The 27893-nt window shown below is 37.6% G+C and overlaps 1 protein-coding gene across 1 annotated transcript; it reads right to left on the bottom strand.

Moving 5' to 3' along the window:
- Positions 1 to 923: 923 nt before the first annotated feature.
- On the bottom strand, positions 924 to 18769 carry LOC103716161 (ubiquitin carboxyl-terminal hydrolase 17-like). Its single transcript, XM_008804048.5, has 11 exons — positions 18226 to 18769; positions 8122 to 9286; positions 7903 to 7991; positions 7081 to 7166; positions 6823 to 6985; positions 3639 to 3759; positions 3364 to 3521; positions 2713 to 2797; positions 2343 to 2555; positions 1796 to 1857; positions 924 to 1713 (listed from the first exon to the last, which is right to left on the bottom strand). Exons 1-11 carry the CDS (start codon positions 18519 to 18521, stop codon positions 1011 to 1013), a joined length of 3141 nt encoding a protein of 1046 aa, XP_008802270.4. The 5' UTR covers positions 18522 to 18769; the 3' UTR covers positions 924 to 1010.
- Between the last annotated feature and the right edge of the window lie 9124 nt (positions 18770 to 27893).

Here is a 27893-nt window from a genome sequence, read left to right on the forward strand (position 1 = left end):
TATTTGAATAATATTTTTATTAAACTATTCTTTGATAAAATAATATTATTAGGCCAACATATAAACTTATAATCTTTATAATTTATAATTACATAAAAAATATATAAAAGTTTAATTTTAGTTTAATTAAATTAAATAATTTTATACATTAATTATATATAAATTTATTTATTTATATATTAATTATATAAATAACTAATTAATTTATAATTTAATTTAAAAAGTTAGTTAATTGTATATAAATACTTAACTAAAAATAATGAATATAAATCAAAAAATAGAAGACCATTCTACTTATTCACTTATAATTATAAAAACTGTATTTTAAAATTAAAAAAATAATTGGTAATAAGATTTAATAGTATAGAGTTACTAGTATAGGTAAAATAAAAAGATAGGGCATAAGCCTCTTGTCACCTAAAAGACAAAAAAAAAAAAAAATTAGAACTTTGTCAAAAAATAATAATAATAATAATAATAATGAGAAAATTTTGTCAAAGTAAAAACTCATCCTTACATGTTCCATTTATCCTTAATTTGGAGGATACAAATTAGTAGATCGGTCGATAAAAATTTCCACTGTTCTTAAATTTTTTAAACCAATCAGACGATAAAAATTATCCATTCTTCCAACTTCATCCATCCCTCTCATGACCCAATCAAAGCCAAACACAAGATATATGTGCTCATGAACTGCTCCATGATGAGAGAGATGCTTCATATTCTCTCTCTCAAAGTCATGTGGGCAATAGGAATCCAGATGGGCTGGGTCAAGACTGGACTGGCATAGACCGAAAGCTGTCCGATGGCAAGAGCAATAGGGACGTTATGTGGATTTATTGGTACAACATCTGAAGACATCTTTGAAGGTTATTGTCTATACCCTATATTAAGAAGGCTACATAAAAATAAGAACACAATGGTAAAGAAAAACCTATCATTCTTTTCATTTTCTTCGAACCAGAACGAGATAATATTACAGCTACCTTATTTCTGTACAACCCAAACCATCAATAAAATGTCTGGGCTGCTCTTTCCTTAGACTTTCTAAATAACACATTGGGCTTCACCTCATTAGGGTTAACCCGGTCAGTCCCTGTAGTCCTAAGTTCTGCTGTCAACTTTGTACACTGCTTAACCGAGTCAGGGTACAAAAAGGAAGGGCTCATGTTGCCCTCCAAAAACCCTTCTCTGCTGTCCTGACGCTTCCTATCCTCAATCCTCACAACCTCCACCCGGTTTGCCTCCCATCCTGAAGAACTGAGAGTCGATGTGGAATCGCTGCTTCTCAGGGTACTTGAAGGAGAGTAATTGAAGCCATCCGAGTCCTCGGAAGATCTTAAAGGACTGTTCCAACCCATCCGGTCAGACTCTCCAAATAAGTATTCAGAGTACTCATCAGTACTGATCGAGTCCCTTGTGCTCTCAGTGCTACCAGACCCCTCAGACGAGCAGCTGAAAAGGGAAGAACTGTCGCTGGACGAATCTATTTTGGGAGGACGGATTCTTTCATCAAACAGATCATATGGTTGAAAATTGGCAGCATCATCCATGGACCGCTGTGAGTGAAACAGGCTCCTCCGATGTGCAATTGACGAACTCCGTTGTAAGTACATAAAATTGGGTTTGATCTTCATTTCCTTGATCTTTTTTCTCTGTAGTTGCTCATGGGACAGTGCTTTCCTTATTGAACTTGGAGCACGAGGTGAGCACCTGATTAAGGAGTGAATTTGGTAATGTTTAGAATAGAGAAATCCAAATGATTAGAGAGTGGCTCTCCTCAGATGTACTTTACCTCGCATAAAGAAGCATGTATGCGCCTTTTGACAAGACTCTTTCAAGCTCCACAGGTTTCACCTAAACATAACATAAATAGATATTCAGGCACCTTCTTGTTTGTGTATGTAGATGAGCAAACAATCACATAAATTCAATCACGTGGCTTGTTCCTTATATTTTCTTTTTCTTTAAGTCACAAAGGTTCCCAGAGTATAAATATTAACTGCAATAGAAATATCACAGCAGTAAATGAACCCTGTTTTCATACTACATCAATGGACATCAATTGTGAATAGCCTTGCAGCAAATGGCGAGAGATAAACTCTTTATTGATGGAACAATTCTAGTGCTAATTTACCGATTTTATCATTTGAGGTAAAAATATTTAATGAAATAAACTAGAAAGAGAAAGACAATAAAACTGACGACCAAACTAATGAATGCAAAGTTTGGCCGAAGTAGCTTCACCTATAAATAACAAATCATATGCAATCTCTACACCATAACAGAATAACTGTGGCACTAGATTTTTCAGAAAGAAAATTTTAGAATACGTAGCATACCGTGCTGTCATCAGTCTTGTACCACTTGCCCTGCGTATCCCTCACATAACACACATAGTGACCAGAAAAAGAAGCATTCATGATATCCAGATGAACAACCACCGCATAGAGCCTATAAACAGGGAACTTGTCATCTGTTCCACTCATATAACGAGCTAAATCCAGGTACTCAGGGAACCGGATAGATTTGTTGAGCTTGCCAAATTTACCAGACTGTATAACATAGGAAGGAATGGACCAAAAATTGAATTAGTTGTTATTGACAAAGTTGTGTTCCAATTTAACTCATTCAGAAAATACAACAAAGATAACCTATAACCAGCTGCAAGGTTAATTTGATACATACATAATTGAGCTTTTTAATAATTACCTGAAAACGTTTCAATGCAATAGTAAGGATGTTAGGAGCCTCCAATATCGTCAATTTCTTTTTTGCTCGCTCATATGATTTACACCTGCCAAAGAACACGTGCAATATGGTAAAAGATTGTAAATAAAGATCACAAAACTTAGGGAGAGAAAATGTTATCATAGCAGATCATCACCATGAAGAGCATGCTAAAAACACACATCAAGGAGTTGTATATAAAGGTCTATTGAGAACATGAAAGAAGCAGCCAATCACAAATAAAGCACAAAAGTCCCTGTTTAATCAATATAAATACCTTCAGACGTCACTATAACAGTGTTAAAAGCTGCAGACAAGAGATACATTATTCACCATAATGGAACAAATTCAGTAATGCTCTATATGAATCAGGTCATTTTTAAGTAATGAGCCAAAAAAGAAAGTTGGTAGCTATGAGATATCAGATACCAAAAGATCAGCTTGTGTTCAACACAGAAACTAAATGTGTAGCCAGGCAAAATGAGAACATAAGATCAGACGGAGGAAGCTACAGTTCCAAACCCTATAGGACACTACTGAGGTTGGTGAAACATATGACACATCCAAACTAATGAACAAAAAAAGTAAAAGATAATCCAAGTGGAGATCTCTTAGGAATAAAAACCAATGCACCTGTCACACTGGTACTTGTTCTCTCCATCCAAAATCTCAGTAGCTGTAAAACGAGAAAGTGCTTCTTCAAGGGTACCAATGTCCCCATTTATTTCGACAGTAAGATCCATCATTCGTTCACAACGCTCAGATTTTCCTTGACATCTCATGCACCTTATCTGCATTTACCAGTCATTATCATTTCACGAGTTGTCTCACTAGCAACAGATTTCTTATATGGTATTCATAAATGAACCATAACAAAAATAAAATAAGAAAATCTAGGATAACATTACCTTTGACCGCAGGTAACCACCAAAAATTAGTTGTATAAGTGTTGTCTCTTCAACTAATGGGCCAGTTACATTTGTCCCAGCTTCCTTGAGGCATGCAGATTGCATTGCTTCAATAGCATACCTGCCAAAACATATCACTAAACTTATGCTCCTGAATGCCTTTGATAACACCGACAAGGAAAACAAATCATATCTCAGCATTGCATTAAGTCCATCTTCCCAACCAAATAAATTGAATACATGGAAAGTAATCATGTGGAGCGGGCAACCAAAACACACTGTCTTTGTATGATTTACAGCACCAATGTGTTTTTTCCCCATTTTCCCCTTCTTTTTTTGGGGTTTTTTTGCATGAATACCCTTCTAAAAATTCAAATTTGCGTGAATACCCTTTTAAAATTTATATTTATTTATGTATCCTCATAAAACACTATTTTTGTATAAATGCCCCTAATATAATGGTTCTTCTAACACTGTTAATAAAAACCATATTTATTTTAATTAAAATAAAATAAAATTTTGAAGTTACTTTTTTGTCCCCATCGCAAGCGTCTTATAAATGTTTCGTTTTGTACATCTACCCATTAAGAATATTTTAGTCATTTTAATTTGAAACCGTTAATTTTTAATAGCGTTAGATGGTGTGGGTTCATATGCAAAAACAAGAATAAAAAAAAGATAGAAATATGCAAAAAAAAGATAGAAATAAAAACAAGTGTTTTACGAGGGTATACATACAAATATTAATTTTAGGAGGGTATTCATACACAATTCAATATTTAGAAGGGTATTCATATAAAAAACCCTTTTTTGGGGGCGGTTGAACTTTCTGTTGTTTTGATGGAAAAAAAAATAGAAACTCCTTGTAATGGGTGGGTCTCTAACTGTTACACATATTCAGAACATCATTTTTGTTGATCCTATTATGTAGAGCTGGTCTCAGCAATAGAGTCAAATTTAATTTTAAAAATCATTTAAGAATTTCCAATTTTGGTAGATATTTCTCATCTCAGAAATCCTTGACAAAGGCAGACACATGGAGAACATTGGTATCAGCAAGCCTTCAACAAATAGAAAGATACCAACTGCCGGGATTCCTTTGCTGTTAGTATGTGTTTTGAAAGTTGTATTGAGCCATCAGAGGCCAAAGCATAATTAAAAAGTGGTGCCTCATCAAAGATCAAACAAATGGAACGGGAAAGAAAGCCACAAACTCATTCAAGGCACAGATAAAATTTTTAAAATTGGAAGATCTTGGCCATCACCGTGGCTGAGACCAAGATCCAGGATTTTCTTGTTCAATATGAAAACTGGGGCTTAAAAACGAAGGTTTAAGATCTTCAAAGATCTCGGCCAAATATTTCAGGGATATAGAAGATAAAATCTCAGCAATAGAACAAATTTGGGCTTAATTACAATTTGAAGATATCAATTTGTATAAGTAGTAATTGAGGAATAAATTTAAAATGGGTTAGGAAATCTCAGCCAATATGTTAATACCACATAGACTGATGTTTTGGGTTATATCAAATTATATTGGCTGATATATATGGATCAAGATATCAATTATATCGAATCAGTGAGTGCATGTATTGATACAAAACTGACCTCTCCGCTGAGATATCTGCTTAGATCAAACCATAGACAGCCACAAAATATTCCTTGACTAAGGAAAAATTGTATAGTAAGGTGAAAAGAAAGTAGAAATGTCAAAGATAGAAATATGTTCGTAATAGAATAAAGGATTAAGGATCAATGAAATACAATTAAAAAAATCTAAATGGAATGAAAAACTACCATCAAAACTTTTAAAAGAAGGGAGAAATATCTTCCATCATTACATAAATCACATGGCAGGGGCACATAGGGCAATAACAGATCTCAGTAAGCAGGGCACTTTAAAGAACAATGTCGAAAAGGAAGGGAAATATCAAAGGTAACACAGATAGCAGTCGTGAGAAAGGATATGTAAAAGTTAGAAATTATATCAGGAAAACCCTGAATTACAAAGCTTCACAAATGAGGACTCATAAAGACGACCTCAACTAGATGGGACAAGGCTTTGACGGTTATGGGTACAGTTACATACTATTATCTCTCAACCCATTTCTAAAGACTGTCCTAGATAAGACCATCAAGTTTTGGATTTTACAAGAGAATATCCCATCAGTAGTAAATACTTGAGCCTCAATTCATACGGTTATACTAGTATCTCTCAACCCATTTCTAAAGATTGCCCAGGATAAGGGGATCAGATTTTAAGTTTCACAGGGGACAATCTCAACATCAATAAATACTGTACTCTAAATAGAACACCATTTTCAAGACAATGTGAGCCAAAGATACTTCTATGGCTCTAGTATCATTTGTTCATCACAGATTAAACATTCCATGATCAAGCATGACCGAGCATTCCATGAAACTCCAAATCCCTCGAGATATTAGATTAATTTAGGAACCAAACCACTGCATTTCCTTAACTCCATCAGGTATCCTCATTGATACATCCCTCCACCAATGTAATGTAGCAGGTGGTCAAACTTTATCGGCATTAACATGGTAAAGGCATTCCATTTGTATTGCCAAACTTTATCGGCACTTCTCTGAAGGTAAACCTAGGCACAAGCCAAATTGCTAAAAATCCTCAAAATCACCTCTCCAGAATGAAAAAAAAAATGGTTACCTTCCTAATCCAGTCTCCGCCTATAAATCTAGATATAATCACCTTCCTCAATGGTTTTTCACTCTGTTTTGCATTCACATCGGCCAGCCTGCTGGGTAACAGTATTATATTTCTGTAAGCAATGTTACATGTTTGACACCTTTGCCACCCAAATCCCACCTGCCATTTCTAGATTGCAGACAACTAGTCATCTCACTTGAGTGGAAAAAGCAGAGCCTTAAACCCCTTCTAGGTCCCTTTAACCCCTTTCTAGCATGATCTTAAAATAGGAAAGAGACAACTAGAGGTTGGCAATAACTAATTAAATAATCTGTCATTGATTACTCCACAAATTATTTTTCCTATGTATCTATTAAACATTTATCAAATAGAGAATTCTATACTGCCCATATTCATATAACATTCAACTCATATATCATGTCAAATAATTATTATTAAGTTTCATATTTATATCATATGATATGAAACAAAGTTTTCAATTAAAAAACAATAGCACTTCACCTTAAAAATTCATGGGCATCTTCTTCTCTTCCATGACCAAAATTACTACCAATGTTGCTTAAATGAGAGAGAATTCCAGCAGGGGACAAAGGAGATTTTCCTTGCTTTGCCATCATCAATAGTCTTTCAAGTTCACAGACAAAGCACCACTCTGTCTTTGGACCTAAGAACAAATTAAATAAAATGAAAGATTAGCCATTTTAATATTAAAACTAAAAATAGAATATCAAAGAATAAATCAGGTGAAAAAAAATATACATGTTTTCGAATGAAGTCCTTCAAGAAGATATGCAGCAAGTGGCCGCGTAAATGCCAAGCACTGGAGCACAGCATTTGCATAACAACTGCAGTAAATATGAACAAACATCAAAGAAAATAAACTACATTGATCATATTTTTGATATAAATAGGGCCTTATAAACAGACCACAGCATTTATCTTGAGCCAATCATATCGCAATGTCATGGCTTATAAATTAAAATTAAAAGCAATGAATAGAATCCTAGATATGCATTATTGACCACATCATTGAAGAATTGGTCATGCCGCTTATGTCCAGCTTTGGACAAGAGATGAAGGTACTAAGGTAAAATGATTTAAACAAGGAAATGTATGACCCTACAGCCATACATAGTGCATGACAAGATACTTTCACATTGTCATTCTAAGGGAATTTGTTAGATCTTTTTAAATATATTGAGAAAATGACTCCATCTTCTTGTGGATACCAGTTTCTGATATGCAAGAATCTTGCTATATGCAGAAGAACAGTATAATATATTTGAATGAAAATTGATGGCACACAAGCTTTAGGGTTTAACCAAGTTGAACAAAACATGAGGGTAGAAGACAAGGAAGAATGTACCAATAAAATAAATAAATTACATTTATTAGACAACAAACATTATCTGCCTAATTAGTTGGTCATTAAAACCATAAGTATTGGTGACTAGATTAGATTAGTTTCAATCTAAATGGAACATAGACAGTGATAAGAACATTAGAAGACTAAAGCTAATCCGCATCAGCACACACACGTTCATTCTAAAAAAAATTTTGTACGGCAGCAAAATCCTTTACCTGTTGCCACAGTTAGTAAGACCACAAGGGCGCAGTTCCACTTTGTCACAGTTGTAAAGTCTGATGAAGAGATCATATGGGAAAAGCATCTGAACAAATAAAATACACATGCAATAAATCTCACCAAAATCCAGAAAAAGCAAATAAACCCATAATGTATGTACAGATATGCAGGAATGCGAACTAATACCATTAAGATTTATTTGATAGATTGCTTACCACTTCTGATGGATAATGCCTTGAAACTTTTGGAGCTGTAAACTGCTTAACAACTCTCTTCATGGATGTTGTCAGACCATTTGGCATAGATCCTCTACTCTCGGATGATCTAATAGGAATTGTTGGTGCATTATCAACCTTCAAGGATTTAACAGTTCCAATTGTGTGGACACAACCATCAGAAGATGATTGAACAGCAGAAGAAGCAGATTTAAACGATTTTGTACTCGTAGATTTCTGCAACATCCCATAGCTCCTCCTGCTGGCAATACAACTTGAATTTTCAGTGCCCACGGTCTGCATTTCCTTATGCTCGAATTTAGCTGTTCCTTCTGATGAAGCAGCTCTGTGCAAAGAATCTTCATTTCTAGAACTCGTACTAAAGGGATCATTCTTCCCAGGGAACTTAGACAGTTGTGAAGAAGATTCAACATCTAGCTCAACACATTCATCCTCTGGACATGCATGAGAATAGGATAAATTATCTTTTCCAGCACCATGATCTACATTCATATCACCTTCAACAGTGGCACTAGAACAAGGAGTTATGCCTGAATGAGCACTAGGCTTGCACTCAATGCTTTCAGTTTTACTTGCGGATACACTCTGCTTTGAGTTACTCGAGCAAGGAACACTACTTTCAGGAATGCTTGCACTGGCAAGTTCAGCAGGCGAAGCTTTGGTAAAATTCATGTTACTAACATCAACTGCTACTTTGAAGCTGCTAGGAGAAGTATCATGAGTTGAAGATACACCTAGTTTAGCACTATGGGATAGAAGTGGTTCCTCGCCGGTAGAACCATCATCAGAGGTCTCCGTACTTCCAGAAAATGTCGAGCAGCTAGGTGCTGATGAGGAAAAAGAATCAGAAGTGTGTTCAGTTTCAGATGCATCCACAGCAGGTTTGTCCTCAGGCTTGTCTTCAGTAAGAATGTTACTACAGCAGTTGGATTCAGATGATGGTCTCTTTGGGGAAGTCTCAGCTGCTTTAGCATGTGGCTGTTCTTCAAATTCCAAACTGTTGCCAGATTCAATGGATTGTTCAACTGGTACTTCTTTCAGATCAGAAATGTTTGTTCGGCCATCATACTTATCTTCAATACATGGAGGATGGCATTCTTCCTTGTGGCCTTGTCTCCAGTGAACAATTTGACATTTGCCAGAGCTGCAACAATGAAAAAAAGAAGGTTGAACTAGGAGCTTGTCGATAAGATAATGCATAGCATGGTGGTTAATTGTAGAACACATTTAATAACATCACACAGGTAGGAGGGTAGAAATTTATCATACTATGTCATGACAAGGGAATTTTGACTTTCTCGAACATTCTGCAAAGACAATCCATCTAATTTTTATTCCCAGATTGGCATTAGGCTTTGATCCAAAATTTTATAAAAAGTAACTTTTGAATGGCATATCTGTGATGAATACTGAAGAGGTATCCTTTTCTCATCCATCTTTCTTTCACATGCTGACAGCTCCCAAGTCCCAACACAACTCATCTCCTAGACAATAGAATCCAATTAGAGCAATTATTTCCTTTTCTTGACATATTCTGTTTTTCTATCATATCCTTGGTACGACTCATTGCTGAACCTAACAAGGCAAGTGTATCACCTACATCATGATCCAAGCAAGAATTTGGCATCCAAGACTCCAATTCCAAGCTTCTATGTTAAAAGCCAGGATTGTCAATTGGTCTCTGTGCAGTTCAAGAATGCCTTGAGCTCTAGTCAAAATAAGCTCAAATCAAGCTCAATTCTATGTTAGCCAAGCTTGATCACAATGATAGGCTTGAAAGTCATATCAAGCCAAACCTAAGAGGTTGCAAAGTCAGTAAAGTAAATTATATATATAGATACATGCATGCATACATGCATCTACTGAATCATTGGTTAAAGCTTGATTCATTGATTCATCTTAGTTAATTTTATATATATATCAGCATATAATTAACTGATGGATTGATTCAGTAGATGCCTCTGATACAGTTGTATTTAACCAATGAATCAAGCTTCAACCAAGCTTTATGTACTATGCTTGATTGGAGCTTGAGCTAAGTTTAGACCGAGCTCAACTCTAGCTACATTCAAACTCAATACTAATAAAGGTTATCAGCATGCATTCAAACACTACTAGAATGGGGTAGTTCCATTGGTATTGTACCATACTTATGTGAAATTGGCACCAGTATGGGTGCCAGTACATCGAAACCATCCATACCAATACATATTGTTGTACTAGCATGTACCAACCCATAAAGGTCCATATTGATGGTACAATACCGACCGTACCAGTTGGTAGAGATAACCTTCCATTCTTTTGATGTTAGTTTTAGTACATACTATCGGTATTGGTACCATCCAATACCATACTATTCTTATGGAAAAATAATGGGGCTCAGTCACCAGTATTCAAAACCTTGGTTATCAAGACAATCATAATAGGCTTGAGTTGACCTTAGTTCGAAATTAGGCTTAATCAAATAAGAAACCAGCCAATTTTGATCTCAATTTTCAAGATCGAAATTAATTCAAGCTAGGCTTCCCCAAACATAGGCTTGATCAAACTTGGCTTGATTACAACTTTATCTCAATTTTCAAGCTCGAAATTAATTCAAGCTGAGCTTCACCAAACCTACGCTTGATCAGACTCAGCTTGATTACAACTTGTATGTATGTACATACCAGTGCCTATTGGTCCATAATGATGCATACCACCAATACCATACCAACCATGTATGTTGGTATCGATGGTTTTGCATTTATTTTGATATTGTTAGTTTCATAGCGTAATCTTGGTGCCAATATCTACCATTCTGATGGAAAAATGGTATAGCATTCGGTACCAATTTATAGCTTATTGATTGGATTGTCTCTTAATCAACACCATCACTCCCTCTCTTTCCGAAATTAACCCTCCCTCTCTTGCTATATATACATATACATATATATTATAATTCACACCATTCTCCCCCTCAATCTTTCCAAAATTAAATTCATTTAATATCTCTCATCCATACACCATCCCTACACTTGTTAGTCCACCCATCACTCCTTACCTCAACAAGGATACCTATTACTTTGTTCTATACTTATATCTATATTATTCTAATTAATTTTCCCTTATTTTCTTTGTTTTATAAACAATTTTATATATTGATTTTTTTCATTTATTTGTTGGTTATTAATATAATTTTAAATTTATATTTATATTTTTTTATCATTTTTCTTCAACGTTTATTGCACATGCTTGATTGCTAGTGATGTTTAATTGGAAGATAAATCTGCTCTTTTCTCATAAACCCAATGACCAAATGAACCCTTACCACCAACTCCATATTAAGAACAAAAATAGTTAATTAGTTAAACTTACCTAGTCTACAAGTAGGACAAGCAATTCAGGGATGAGTTGGTGTTATCCTTGATTGGTATTGTTAATTCAGATGGGATACCACAGGATAAATCATTTTTGTTTGGAAATTTTTTCATTCACACCTCATGATTACATTGTACAATAATATAACAGACATTAAAAAGCAGAAATACCCTCCCTTTGTCATTACTTTTGCTAATAAAGGGTCGCTTTGGTCATCTTAATAATGCGGGTGGGATAAAACATGGGGATAACCCGATTCGATGGTAACTAAGAAACATTGAACCTTAGTTATCCCTGATTTTTGTCCAGGATCAATGCTTCAATATATTTTTGTAGTGCTAGCGTATTTATCTTGGGGATAAGATAGAATGATTGCCTTATCCCACCCCGTAATTGACTTTCAAACTAGGCCTTGGCAGCTGGAATCGTCTACTAAGTAGCCAGACCCAAACCTACTCCTCTTTCCTCCTCTTTCCATTTTTCGACCCACTTCTTGATGTTTTGCGTCATCTTAAATTGGGTTTCTTCTATCAATACCACATTTTAATTAAAATTGGTCTTACATTACACCAAATGCATCATTACACATCACTAGTGTTGTGCTGGTGTAGTGCAACATTAGCATCACGTATGAATGGCTAGTATTTTCCTAATAGATTGGGAAAAAGTTTGTTAAACAGTGGATGAAATCAGACTTGAAAGGCTTTCATGTATAGATTATTGATGATTGGCATTCCCATTTGATTTTACTTTATATTATTTTCATAATTTAATTGATACATTCGCAACATCCAATTGAGTATTTTCTTTTGGAGGAAAATATTTCCTTCAGATTGAGAACGGAACATACATATGGACTCACTAGCATAGCATAGGCATGGAGGAGAGATTCTCCACCTACCACATCTCAATTTGTCATATCGGAGTTCTATATCTAGAAAATATATGGCTGTAAGTCACATCAGGACATTAAATAGATTGAACTGGATTCCCATCCTAGTTTTTTATTTCTCTAGGACTCTCTTGGTGGAATGGCAGTAAGTGCGCAAGGCCTCTTTTCTTATGGTATTGGTGCCAAGCTTCCATGTGAGATGCCAAAGAATGATTGATGGCCAATGGTCATAAGAATTTGCTTAACATATAGTATTAAATATTGAATTTCTTTAAAACCTTACATTATGCATTTCTTTCAATGATATGACAACATACAAACTCATTATCATATAGTTAATTAAGATGTTTTCTAGGTGCCTCCATATCATATACTATTCGAGAAGTCACCTTCTTGTTTGTGTCTCCAAATTCACTCCCAAGCAAATCGGGTTGCATCAGGAGTTGACTTACCCTAAGTCTAATTCACAGTTAAATTAGGTTAAAAAATTGAACCCAAACATAATCCACTTCCATGCTAATCAGATAAGCTTGGTTCAGTATTTGTTTTATCAGTTCATTGCATTTTTCAGGTCAATCAGGTCAAAAATAATTCAAGCACAACCATAACAAACATGTATGAACTTGCTATTTAATTATATCATAAACATATAATGCAAAAAAAAAAAGCAACATATAGACATTATCAACAACCTATGCTACATAAAGTTTGCTTGATAACTACATAAATTATAATGAGCACCACAAGTTAATGACAACTACTCCAATTAAAAAATATTACTAAAACAAAATTACTTTATTATATTCAGGGAGGGATCTAAAATATATAGGTCCCCGATTTTCATCAGTTCGAGTTGATTAGGGTCCGAATTGGAACTTAGTGATGCAAATCAAATCCGTATTCAACAGGTGATATTGCTTAATCCAACTCTAACCCAAATAACTTGGGGTTAATTTTGGATTGGTTCTAGATCAAAGCCAGATCCATACAAACCACTTGGAGCCCCACTAATACGTAGTTCTATAATTTACACATCCACATCCAAGACTTTGTATAAAATAAATGGTATATAGAGAAGAACATATATAGGGGTGGAAATAACTGGGCTGAGCCACGTAATAGGCTGTTTAGGGTTGGCTTATTAGTCATTATATAAAAGGGCAATGGGGCTCAAGCCAAGCTTGATGCATGTGTTCAAGCTCGATTCGTCAATTGAACTGAGCCTAAATGAGTTTTTCATCAAGTCAAGCTAAACTCCTATTAATTTTTGGAAGCCTAAGGTATTCAAGCTCGACTGGTTTATAAGCCCAACTTTAAAAAGCATTTGAGCTTGGCCAGTTTCCTAGCCAAACCAAGTCCAAGATATTCATGAACTGTTTGGTTCATCAGCTAATGAAAAGAGAGGGAATTACCGAAAAGCAATGAGTTCATAACACGAAATGTTAGCTGAAGACATACATAGCTATAAAATTACTGGAGCATGACTTTGGTCAGCTAGCATTTTTTGATTTGTAAAATAGGAGCCTCAATATGTACCCATCAAACTGTGATTGCAACCTCCATTTTGTTGCACAATCAGACATTATATTTGAATTTTTCTATCTTATCATGAGCAATCTTATTTCTACAAACATAGAAATGATACCAAATTTCAAAGGGACCAAAAATGGACCACAGAGTTCTTATTGTGGACAAAGAACTTTTATGTTTTAGGTAACATAGCCTTAAGAATTACAGTACGTTACAAGTTGAATATTCATTTGTTTTTCTTTATCATAAGTGGTAAATAGCTCTAATTCAACAAAAAAAAAAGCAAAAGAATTTCACCACTTAATCAACTAATCAAGGTAAAATTTCTCATAGAAAAACAAAAGGAAATAGCAAAAACATATACAACGTTGATTGGATGAAGTCTCACAAAATACAGGAGAAAAGGAGAAAGGGAAGGGAAGAGAGGAGAATATCGACATGAAAATCTCAAATCAAGGCCAACAATGCCCTATACTCTATTTATGTTAAGCAGATAAATAAATTTAAATGAGCTATCCCAGCCCCACTAAACTGCATGATAAAGTGTTTCAAATAAATATTGGCATAATTGTTGGGGGAAAGAAGGTCCTTGGCTACCAGAATTGTTCACCTTTCCATTTGAAGGACTGAATATCAGCCCTCCCAAAAACTCAATAGCACAAGTCCTAGATGAAATACAACACAACAGAACATAGGTGGCAGCCACCTCTTATTTCACACATAACAAGCATTTGCCATAAATGTTTATCCCTTTCAAAAGAATGCGCAGATACCAAAGCACACTATCATGTGTGCAAATAAGTAGCCAAAGGGTCGTGACTCAAAAAAATGTCCACTCTTTCATTTGCTCTCTAGAGTCCAAACATGCATAGTTTATTTCAGCCAGAAAAATCAAGTAGCATATGATGACTCAAGGACGAGAAAAGTTAATGCGAGCAATTTAACTTGTCTTTTTTATTCAGAAAAATTATAGAAATTAAGGTATGCTGTGCCAGTACCTGAACCCGTACCAGTTGCTCAACGGTACTGTATAGTACGATACCGAGCCATTCCGTTCCAAAACCGTACCGACACAACCGGAGCTAGTGAGGGAGGGGGAGGGGGAGGGGGATAGGGAGAAGGAAAGAGGAAGCGAGAGAGAGGGAGGCAAGGAGGGAGAGGGAGGAAGGAAGGGAGGGAGGGAGGGGGAGAGAGAGAGGGGGAGGGAGGGAAAGCTTTCAAGCCCCCTCTCCTTCAGTCACATGAAAATCGGGTTGGAGCCCCTATTTCATTAAAGAGAGAGAGGGAGGGCAAGGGAGAGAGAGAGACAAGTGCCGAGAGGGAAAGGGAGAGAGAAGGCTCCGCCCCTGCTACCATGCGGCTGGAGAGGGGGCTTGAAAGCCCTCTCCCTCCTCCCGGCCTCTCTCTTCCCCTCCCTTCCTCTCTCTCCCCCCTCCTCTCTCCCTCTTTTTTCCTCTTGCTCCTCTCTTTTCTCTGTTTCGCTGGATTTCTCGAATTGAGGGACAGAATTATGCTAGTCCACCCCCCATATAGCACTGTACATCCCGATCTGGATGGTTTAGGTGGTACAACATTCCATGCTTGAAACACTTTATTGAATGCTTGTATCCATAGTTGGTGATTAAGCTAAAGACATGCTTTTCTATGTGCCCTTCTTTGGATAAATCAAGATGGAAACGCAATGAAAGGAATGCTTGAAGAAACACTGAGACCAATCACTTCTTTCATTGACTCTTTTCCATATGATCAATAAATTTGTAAATTTTTATTACCTCTCTTTTTGCATCATATTTTTATTTTAATATAGGGGCCATTGCTAGGCGCATAAGCGCAGTGCTGAATGTTCAAGTCCTAGGATGACAACTTTATTAAGAAAACCAAAAGTTAGGTATGTCCCCAAATCACTCCTCCCATGACTCTAGATTGCTAGGACCATAACTAGGTAATGGCCCTATTTTTTATCTTAATATCAGCATTATTAATTAAGAAATATGCACTTTGAAACAAAAACATTACCTTCAAAAAAAGAAATTGGCTATCACAAAGCCCTTATTGATTTAAAGAGGAGGCTTGTAAATTATGACTTGATAAAATTACTGTTTTGTTCACAATTATCCACTTACTAAGCACGATCGTATAGATTGTTGACAGACTGAGATAAATCATGAACAATCTAAACTGTTGGCATTTATATGATACCTCAAGTTAGTTTATGCCAATAATACACTTCTCCTACTCCTTATGATTAACAATTATCCTTACCAAATCAAAAGACTTCCTAGGGTATTCCGATACATCATAACTTCTAGCATAAATAAATGAAGCAGAAAAAAAACATGAGAGACTTGGATTGCATATGCAAGGTAGTAATCCTAAAAAGTGACAGAGAGCCACGCAACTAAGAAAAGCTCAAATAGATAAATGTCACACTTCATAGAACATTAAATTTAATGGAATTTTCACAACATAGTTACTAGCAAATTAGTTCTATCAAGGAACTAACAAAAAGGATCCTATTGTTATTGGGCTACAAGTAATTTAGTTTGATCAAAGCAAGGTCGGATGAACCACCCAGTTCGGCCCATACCAAGCTGACCCAGTCAAGGACTGAGTCGGTTCGCCTAATAAAATCAAGTCTGGCGCCAAAGTGGCCAGAACGAATCTCGAACCAATTAGAACCGGGCATGAACCGGCCATAACAGGGCGGTTCCATTCGAACTCGATGCGAAGCAAACCGGACCAAGTCGGCCCGATTCAGAACCGAGCCCCTTCTTCCTTTCCTTCTTTTGTTAAAAGAAGAGATTGAAAAGGCCCGAGGCAGCTCAGAGCATCTTACAGGTCAGATTTTAATGTCGGCTTATTCAAATGAGCCCCTTCAACGAGAGATCCGAGGGTACTTATAACCCAGAACACATTCCTTATAGGATAAACAGAGAAAACTATAACGCTGCTTGGCTAGAGAGATGGGTTGATGTGCCTCCTGACTATGCTAATGATCCGAATATCTGCGAGAAGCATCGCCACTCGACAAAATTTTAGATATCCGTATGTATGTTGTACTTTAAATATATATAATTGATTGTATTATTTTATATTTTTCACCTTACTAGTTGATTTTAGCATATTTCATATCGTTTTTTGTAGCATGCAATATCTCATTAATTATTTTAGATTTTGTATCATTTGAAAACAATAAGATGCATCTTTAGATTAAATCAGGATCATACAAACATCAAAAATATATAAAAAATACATCAAATTAGATTTAAAATCATTGAAAAAATTAAAAAAGATTGATTACCAATTAATTAAACTTGAAAACTTTTAAAAAAAATTAAAAATCTGTACGCCTAAGAGTACCATGTGCCAGTACGATACCGAACCAGTACCGTATCAACCCGCCTGCCGACCTATATGGGTTCTGGCACTGGTTCGGCGGGCCTTGGATCAAAGAATGCAATAATTTCATCATAAGTGCTAGAATGATTGTGAGTCGAAAGAAGCATACCCAAAGCAGGTGCAGACCTCAATGTAGGAAGTTAAATGCATAAAAAGACAAACAACCAAAAACTAGATTTCAAGCTCATTCACTATGGATAAATAAGAAGCCAATAGTCATACTCTAGTTAAAAGGATTGTTTCCACGAGAAAGGGAACATTGCATTAAACAGCATCATGAAATCTTCTGCTGTAGTGTATTGGCTGTCTTAAACTCAAAATTTGTCCGTTCAACTGGAGCATATAATGTTAAGTTTCCGATCCCCAAAAATCTCATATGGTATTCTCGAAAACTCAGTTTTTGCTTCATCTTCTCAATTCATAGCAATGCAACTTGCCTAATACCAAACAGTTGTTTGGTTTATTGTCATCTCATCGCATCTCAGCAATTGCCTTATTCTGCTAATATGCTGGGTAGAGCTGACTTTTATCTCAGACTCCAGAACACTGGTCATAAGTATTGCTGTCTACTCAAAAATAAAAAGCAAAATTTCTAGTAATAAGGACAGCAGAATTTCTATTAACAATTAATAACATCATCAACCCAAATTTGGCTCTACCATGCAATTCTGTGATAACAAAAGGGGGTATACTTTTAGATCCATGAACTAATTTCCCAGAAACCAAGAATCCTCAATTGCGCGAATCGAACACTGTAACCCTAATTCCACCCCATTAACATCCCCAATTCGGGGAACCACATATAAATCCACCATACAAGAGCCCAATTTCACCAGCAGGTAGATAAAATTCCAGAAAATCAACAGAATAAACAAAAGAAACGAGAAGATTTTGTGCCCACTGACCAGTATCTGACGGCTTTGCACCGAGAGCACCTCGTCGTGGTGGGGCTGAAGCAAACTGCACACACCGGCCTCGCCGGCGCCCCTACGGCGGTCGATTCTGCCGCATAAGCAAGCACGGCCTCCATCTCCGCCCTCTCGGCCTCCTCTGCCGCGAGGAACACCAACCGCCGGACCTCCTCCTGCCGCGCCACCGCGAGCCGCCATCTCCGCCGCACCACCAGGGCCAGCACCGGCCCGACGACGAGGACGAGCACCAGCGCCGCCCCGGTGAGCCCTAGATCCCCCACGTAGGGCATTTATCCGGCGCCCCTCGCCGGCCCACAGCTCCCGTTCCCCGCCCTCCTCTCCGCGGGAGTCCTACTCATATATCCGCCCCCGTCGGCTTCGCATCCAGCGGCCCTCGATCGGACCTACCAGATCCCGACGGTGGTGATCCCTCTGCAGTGGGTGCGGATACACGATTAGGCGGTGTCGATATCGCCGAAGACGAGAGGAGGGGAGAGCAGACAGGAAAAGGAGAGGAAGAATAAAAACAGAGCATAACGCTTGCCTTGGTAGTGACGGAGAGCAAAAAGGGCTGAAATCAGATCTGCTGCTCCTTGAGAATTTATTTATTATCCTGAACTCTTAGTAAGACAAATATTAGGACCTACGGAACAATTGGAGTCCTTCATTTTAGGAAAGGAGGTCGAGGTTTTGGAAATTCCGGAGGAGCAGCGGAAGCGGGCCCGGCGTGCGGGAGGGGTAGAGGTGGGGAAAGGAATTTTCGCTAAAAAAGCCCAGTAGACCCAACCTTTGAACCAAAAGGGTTCTGATACCACGTGTCATTAATTCAAACTGGTTCCGGGAACGCTTGGAGAAATTGTGGTGACTAGCTGGGAGTCGTAACATTAATGGAAATTTTACGGCTTCGACCAGCGTGAAATCTTCGCAAGCTCGATATTCCGAGGCCGCCCTTCGCGGGTTCCGTCTCCCCACCGGCTCCGACCAGGATGGGGAGCGCACCTATCACAGCCGTCCGATCCGTGTTTTGATTTTGATTACGACCGGATGACATAATCTAACCACTTGTCCTTCGAACCAAACTGCGACTTTTCCTGTACAACTGTCCGCATAAATACGTGTCTATGAGGAGTTCACGTAGCCCACGTACTCGCTTCGGCTGACGTCCGGCGAAGCGATGCGCCCGTTTATAATGCACCCTCCGCGGATGGTGGGAACACGTTAGGAGGCCAATGCGCCGAACGATACAGCGTGTAATGGAATCTGGATGGCACTAGCTTAGTTTGGTCCTGCGGAACATGGGAATAGGAGCCGCGTCCGTACATGGCGGTTCCGTGATCTTAAGGGGCACGTGGTGAGACACGGTTGGGTCATGGCGGCAAAGCACACGTGTTTTGGCACGTGACATGACTCGGAACACGAGTGCGGAGACACGTGATGCGGTCTGTACTATGGGGAGGCTCGGTGTCCGGAATTGTCAGGCATATCCCCACTATATGTCAAAGTTTACGTGGGGTTGGTTTATTCCCATTAGCTCCAATCCAAATCATTCAATATGACCTACCGAATTTGAATTACCTTATAAATTAAAAAATTATGATTTAAAAATCGATAATCTAAACATTAAATAGTTCAAAAATTAAATAATTTAAATTATATTAAATTATATATATATATATTATATTTTATACATATGTTAGGAATTTTTGAAGTATATAATTTTTCATTTTTAAACAATATAGAGATATTTGATCATATTCAACGGTTTGGATCATTTATATATAATCTTTTTTTTATAAAATATAGATTTAATCAGATCTAAGTAGCAATTCACTTGAGTATGGCCAAATTCGGCTTTGAGCCAAATTTACCATGCATTTAAGGTTGTGCGGCAAGTTTAGATGAATGCTTTTATAGATGACAAAGGTAGAAAACGGTTGTGAGTATGGCTTCCTAAATTAACATATTTTGCTACTTTCATAATTTGGAGGGAACTTCTATGATTGCACTAGATGATACTTTATTGTCCAAATAATTTTTTGAGAAAAATTAACCACTCAATTTGGCTAATGGATTCCTTTTTGTTTAAAACAAATTGGCAAATCCATCATTGCCATGAAATGTGCTCTTTAAATAGACTGATTTTCACAATCTTAGTCACATTGTCAAATTATCATGTTGATTTAACCATTCAGCTGCTACATTTTTTTTACATGCTTGTTCCGTATCCTATCATCAATTCAAGGTTCTAGATACAAGTTTACCCATTTTATTTTTCTTTTATATATTGCTAATCTTAGCCAGCAACTTAAAAAAATAATTTTTAATAATAGTAATAATTATAACAAGATATATTTATAAATTTAAAGAAATAATAACCTCATACAATGACAGCCACTGTAATTATTTTTTTTTTTGCTTTGTTATTTGATAGTTAAACATTATTGTTAAATATTTCATATATGTGTATATGTCTATATACATGTATATATATATATCCGTGCATGTATGTGCATGGTCTGTATGATATAGTATTTAAGTATAAAATATTATTTCTAAAATATAAAATTTCTATATTTTTTTTTGTGTGTGTATCATAGGATATTACCATATGGAACTATAGTTAGCTAACAAAGGCCAGGTTTTTTAAAGAAAAGCTATTCTACTGACCCCAACTTTGTCCAAGTTGTTGAATTAGTTGGAGCTAATTTAACATTTTAGACGCCTAGATTTGGAGGATTTGATGGAAGGGGAATAAAGCACTATCATCATAGCAGTTAATGGAGACAAGCCTGCAAATATCTTTTACGACTTGATGCTATACTTGATAGAATTTGAGAAGAAAGAATAGAAACAAAAACTGTTTTACAAAGAAGATCTGGGATGAAGCTGCGGCAACAGAGAAAACGGAAAGAATGGAGTTAATCACAATAGTTCAGAATTACATTCATTTATATAGTAATGGCATGTATTCTGGATTGTTCTATGATCCGGTTGATCCAGCTGGAGTTGATGTAGTCTGTCCAGCTGGGAATGAAGCTGAATCAGTTGATCCTCTAACTGATTCAGTTGAGTCAGTTTGCTTGAAGCTTCTAGAACTCAATACCCCCTGCAAGCTGATGGGTGTGGAAATACCCGAAGCTTGGATCTGATAAGATGATGACGAGCAGGAGGTAGCGACTTTGTAAATATATCTGCCGGTTGATCAGTAGTGGAGATATGCCTTAGGCAAACTTCATGAGATTGAACTTTTTCCCGCACAAAATGGTAAGAGCTAATGCAGATACATTATCACAGTAAAGTAGTGTAGGTGATGTCATAGCAATAGAAAAATCATTAAGTAATCTGCGAAGCCATATTATTTCTGAGGTAGTGACAACTAGAGCCCGATATTCTGCTTCAGTGGATGGCTTTGCCACAGTAGGCCGCTTCTTTGCATGCTAGGAGATGAGATTGGACCCAAAATAGATGCAATACCCCGTGGTAGAACGTCTGTCATCTGTATCACCAGCCCAATCTGAGTCACAGTAAGCTGATAGAGCAAAGGAGCCTGAGGTCAAGAATAGACCATGATCAAGAGAGCCTTGAACATACCGAAGTATCCGTTTTAACATGATAAAGTGATGTTGCAGCGGTTGATGCATATATTGACAGATGTAATTTACCGCAAAGGTGATATCCGGTCTAGTAATTGTAAGATACTGTAAAGATCCTGCCAGGCTGCGGTAGAATTGTGGATTGGGATATGGATTTGTCATATTGCTAGGAGCTTTTGATTTGAATGATAATGGAGAGGAAAGAGGACGGCAGTGCTCCATACCCGCTTTTTGTAGCAAAGAGATGGCATATTTTTTTCTGACTAAGATGTAAGCCGGTTGCCGTAGAAGATACTTGAATTCCCAAAAAATAGGATAAAGATCCTAAGTCCTTCATTTTGAATCTTCCTTGAAGAGTGGAGATAAGGTTTGTGACAGATTGCAAGTTATTTCCGGTAATTAAATGTCATCCACATACACTAGAAGATACGTCACTGTGTCATCCTGATTGTGAATCAATGGAGAGGAATCAGCACTGCTCGTGTGGAACCCCAATTTGAGAAGAAAATTTGTGAATGTCGCAAACCACTGTCTTGGAGCCTGTTTAAGCCCATAAATAGCTTTCTTTAATAAACACACATGGTCAGGCTTGGATGTGTCAATGAAGCCTTTTGGCTGCTGCATGTAAACCTGTTCATCAAGGATGCCATGTAGAAAAGCATTACATACATCCAGTTGACGTATAGGCCAATGACAAGATATAGCAAGACTTAGAAGAACCCTTATTGTAGGAAATTTTGCCACTGGACTGAACGTTTCTAGGTAGTCAAGACCATATTCTTGCTTATAACCCTGTGCAACTAGTCTTGCTTTGTAATGGGCTATAGATCCATCGACATTTCTTTTTATTTTGTAGGTCCATTTGCAGCCCAGGATATTTTGATTAGAGGACCGAGGTACTAGTATCCAGGTTTGTTGATCCAGCAGTGCATTGTACTCAGCTGACATGGCTGCTCTCCATCTCGAATCAGCAAATGCTTGAATAAATGTAGAGGGTTCAGTTGTAGCAGTGATTGTATGATGTAGATCAAATATTTGAGCAGGTTTTAAAGAACCAGTCTTAGACCTTGTAATCATTATGTGTTTGTTTGCAGAATTGTCTACCGGTACCATACTGTGTTGGTTTGATGAATTGAATGAATTGTCTACCTGTACCGGTGTAGGAAGAGATGCTGAAGTTGGATAAGATGAAGGTGTAGGTGACTGAGATGAAGGTGCAGAAGGTATCTGTGATAGAGCAGTGGAAATGGGACTGCCTGATGTGGACTGTAAGTGATAAGATGGTGGGACTAATAATGGAAACGGTAATAATGGAGGTAGTGTTGATGTGGTGCTTTTAGCTTGGGCAAAAGGAAAGGAAGACTCATCAAATGTAACGTGTCTGGATATGAACACCTTTCCTGTTTGAGGGTTGTAACATCTATAAGCCTTGTATTGAAGAGCATAGCCCAAGAATACACAGGGATATGATCTTGGAGATAGCTTACCCACTGTGTATGGTTTCAACCAGGGATAACATTGACAACCAAACACTTTTAAAAAATGATAATCAGGCAGTCTCTGAAATAGTACTTCAAACGGTGATTTAGAGTTCAAACTCAAGATTGGTAACCTGTTTATCAGGTGTACAGCCGTTAACAAAGCTTCTACCCAGAAGTGTAGAGGGCCTAATGAGTGAATGAGAAGGCTCCTAACAGTTTCTAATAGGTGACGGTGCTTCCTTTCAGCACTTTTATTTTGTTCAGGTGTGTGGGGTGCAGATATTTGATGTTCAATTCCTGACAGGTGAAATAATTTTTGAAACCTGCCATTGCAGAACTCCCCTCCCCCATCCGAGCGAAAAGACTTAATAGTGGTAGAGAACTGATTTTCAACTAAAGCTTTGAAATGTATAAAATGCTGATATACTTCAGATTTAGCAGTCATAGGGTATATCCAAGAGTATTTTGAGAAATCATCCAAAAATAGGACATAGAAATGATACCCACTGGTGGATGCCATGGAAGACGGCCCCCATACATCTGAATGTATCAGCTGGAGAGGTTTATTTGAGCGCTCCGTTGTTGATCCAAAAAGTAATTTGTGAGACTTTGCAAGGCTGCATGGCTGACAGAATCCAGAGCCTTTAGTTGAGTGAGGAACTTTCAGTAGATGAAGTATTTGGAAAAGTGTTCCAGCCGCTGGATGCCCAAGGCGTTGATGCCAAATTGAAGAAGATGAACCGTCTGATAGTAGTGCACACTGGTTATTGGAAATTGCACCAGATTTTGGTGAAGCAAAGGAGAATGGAATGGTGTACAAGCCCTCAGTACAGCTCCCCTTGAACAGAATTTTGTTGGAATTCTTGTCCTTGATTATGCAGCCGGTATCATCAAACATTATAGTGCAATTATTATCAGAGGCAAGCTTGTAAACAAATAATAAATTTCTGGAGATATGTGGCACATGTAATAATTTGGAGAGATGAAAAGAATAATTTGGTGTGTGTAAGATACCGGTACCATGCTGATTAATGGAAAGAGCATCCCCATTGCCAACCGTGACCTGTTCTTGTCCATGGTATTGAGTTGGCTTGTGAATAACGGAAGAGTTGCTGGTGATATGGGATGTAGCGCCGCTATCCATCACCCAGTCTTAATACGAGATGGTCCAGCAGATAAAAACGCTTGAGATTGATGCTGATTTGTTGCTAGACGATGAGGCTGATGCACAGATTCTTGATTCAGGCTATTGGTTTGTAATGAATTAACTCCCTTGTATCTGAAGTCAGTTCTGAACCAGCAATTGGCTGTTGTGTGTCCACGTTTACAGCATATTTGACATTCAGGTAGAGGTTGCAGATCTCTTGTTCTACTGGTTGATGACCCTGTAACAGGAGATTGAAAAAATCTGCCTCTACCTCGACTTCTGTTGAAGAAGGTTCTGCCTCTGCCTCGGCCTCTTATAGCAGACAATGCATATGCTGGATCTGATGCAGCTGAGGGGTGATTTTTATTGTTTATGATAAGTTCTTCGCTACTGAGCAGAGCATAGAGCTCATCTAACGATATGTTAGATGCTCTAGTGCGAATGGCAGTGCTAAAAGAGTCATATGACTCAGGCAAACCATTCAAGATGTGTAAGATCACATCCTCCGGATCTGGAACAGAACTGGCAGCTGAAAGGGCATCTACCTTGGATCTGATTGAATGAAGGTACTGATGCATTGGTAAATCATTTTTTCTGATGTTAGACAGCTCGTTCTTGAGCTGAATAATATGACTCCTAGTAGAGGAGTTGAGCCTCCGATCTAATGTCGACCATATCTGGTGAGTATGTTCAAGATTAATGATATAGGGGAGAATGGCAGATGATATCGTTGATGTCAACGCCGTGGCCAACAATTGATCAGTCAGTAAGCTATTTTGGTAATCAGCTGCAGTAGGATCATCTGATGTGAGTCTTGCAAATGAGTTTTCATCCAGAAACTCAAGAAACCCACTGGCTCGAAATATTCGGACAATTTGTGAACGCCATATGAGGTAATTATCAGTAGACAGTTGAGAAGATACCAGAATGTGGATTTTTGATAAGACGAACTTGAGTTTTGGAGATAAGAGGGGATCATCATCGCCTCTTGTGGTATCGTCTATTCCTTCGGTGCTTGCTCGCCTGATTCGGGTAGGAGGTCCTGAATTCATCTCTGGTTCTTCGTCTTCTTCAATATCAGGTAACGCTACCTCAAGATGGATTCAAGGCATATGATGATCATCTAACCAGTTTTACTGAAAGTGAAAACCGGTGTTACTGATTTTGCCAGATGAAGAAAAGAAAAAAAAATCAAGAAGACTCCAGAGAATCTCCATCTTCGTTGCAAATCTTGGAAGCTATGGTTTCAAATCTATATGCAGGAACTTTGCTCTGATACCAAGATAGAATTTGAGAAGAAAGAATAGAAACAAAAACTATTTTACAAAGAAGATCTGGGATGAAACTACAGTAACAGAGAAAACGGAAAGAATGGAGTTAATCACAATAGTTCAGAATTACATTCATTTATATAGTAATGGCATGTATTCTGGATTGTTCTATGATCCGGTTGATCCAGCTGGAGTTGATGTAGTCTGTCCAGCTGGGAATGAAGCTGAATCAGTTGATCCTCTAACTGATTCAGTTAAGTCAGTTTGCTTGAAGCTTCTAGAACTCAATAATACTCAGGCTAATTTTATTACTTATTATATTTATATATGGACTTACTCCCTTTCCCACGGAAACAAAAGTTGTAATACTGTTGAGATAATATAATTAGAAAAGTTGTTTCTAAAGTTTCTAATCCAACAATCTGTCTATCGTTAAGTTACTGTAGCCTCTTACATTTTTTAGAATAATTATTGTACACGTTAGCAAGCTTCACCTCTGCATAATTATCGAAGTTCGAGTTGAAAATTTTTCTTTTTCTTTCCGAGTCGGCCCTTTTTCCTTATTTTTTATTAATCTTATGAAAATGCATGGTGAAGTTTGTGAGTCAAAATTTCGGCCAGTAGCTTAGCTAGATGAGAAGAATATTTGCAACTTATGGTATGGATGGTCTGAAAAACGTAATAGAAATGCAGCCAACCAAAAAGAAGTCCAAGTATGCAACTATAAGATGGATCCAGCTACTAATTCTTGATGCCCATTTTGAAGGTCAAAAAGTTAGCTCAAGGGTTCAACTCCGCATGGGTCCCTAAAGGATTCTCCTAATATCAGACGGAACATCTAGCCATGAGAAAATTTCTGCAAATTTCAAAGTCATTAAAGATTTGTAGTGTAGAATTGAAATTTGACCTTTCATGTTTCAATGTCACATCATGCACAAGCGTGCCATCTTGAGAACGACTAATCGGCCATTTTATCTTAAAAACTTGTCCACATTTGGAAAAAATCAACAGGTCACCTATTAGACAATGCTAATTTAGTGTTAGAAGATAAGGTTCTCCCATCCACATCATCTTGATGAGTGGGTTATAAGTAATGCTTTCTGTATCCGCATCTAAAGTTGATAAGATAAATTGAGTTCAAATTCAGGTCAATAAGTAAGCTTCAAACTCATATCCAAACTCGATTATTGATCGGATTTGAGTTTTTCCGAGTTTCAATTTAGTACATGATTTTAATGGGCCTACTAGCAAAAGCTTAACAATTTTCAAAACAGGGAGAGCTCTTATCACAGTAGGCTGCAGTACATGCAGCATCAAAGGAGTTATGAGAAGTGAATGGTGGGTTTAGAAAAAAATTGAACTTAAATTTCTACTTATTTTTACTTTCATTGGAACAAAATTAAAATCTAAACATAGGTTGAGATTTTGGAATGACAATAGCAACAAGCGTGAGTTAAGGAGAGCATGTACGAAAAAAGAAGTAAATTCGAATATGAAAAAAAAATTACATATATACCCTCTAAAATATATAAAATTATATGAATACCATCGTAAAATTACTATTTATATGTATACCATTATAAAATACTTATTTTGCATGTATACCTTTTTTTTACTTTTTTTTATATACGTACCTGATGGGGGGCAAAATGGATCGTCCAACCCACAACTAAAAGGCCATTCAGTTTCGGCCCAATAAAAGTCAATGCCAATCGGTTGAATCTTCACTTTGGCCCAGAATCAGCTCGACTTCGGGACTCCGCCAAAAGCTACACCAACTTCAGATATTCACCGACTCCCCCGACCAAGTTTGGAGTGCCTCCAGTATTCGACGACCCACCCCGACCAAACTCGGAGCGCCTACCCCAATAGTATGCCCCGACCATCGAGCTCAGGGCACTCCACCGAGCACATCTCAGAATTCGGAAAGCCGAGCTACTCTTAGCACCCGTCAAGCTGACCTCGTCAAAACGCATGATGCGACTTTTCAACGAGCTCGGCCTCGCTAGCGATCGCACCCATGTGCGCGCCTACGCCCATCTACGTGGCCGTACATCACAACACTACTGTGCCACGTCTCCATAGTCGACCTTCAATAGTCAGACGACACCTTGACTACTCCGGCCATACCCTGCTATGACTGTCAACACCCTACCATTCTCAAGAACGG

This window comes from Phoenix dactylifera, chromosome 7, assembly GCF_051530095.1.
Source record: "Phoenix dactylifera cultivar Ajwa chromosome 7, Ajwa_hap1_PhDact_Kaust_v1.1, whole genome shotgun sequence".
Taxonomy (NCBI): Eukaryota; Viridiplantae; Streptophyta; class Magnoliopsida; order Arecales; family Arecaceae; genus Phoenix; species Phoenix dactylifera.

What these genes read in the sequence shown, in the direction of transcription:
- LOC103716161 (XM_008804048.5), bottom strand. Translation starts at nt 18,521, where the DNA reads ATGCCCTACGTGGGGGATCTAGGGCTCACCGGGGCGGCGCTGGTGCTC. An exon ending in GGCATTATCCATCAGAAGTG is followed by an intron (nt 7,992 to 8,121) that starts GTAAGCAATCTA and finishes TTATTTGTTCAG; the next exon opens with ATGCTTTTCCCATATGATCT. An exon ending in TTGCATTGAAACGTTTTCAG is followed by an intron (nt 2,556 to 2,712) that starts GTAATTATTAAA and finishes TATGTTATACAG; the next exon opens with TCTGGTAAATTTGGCAAGCT.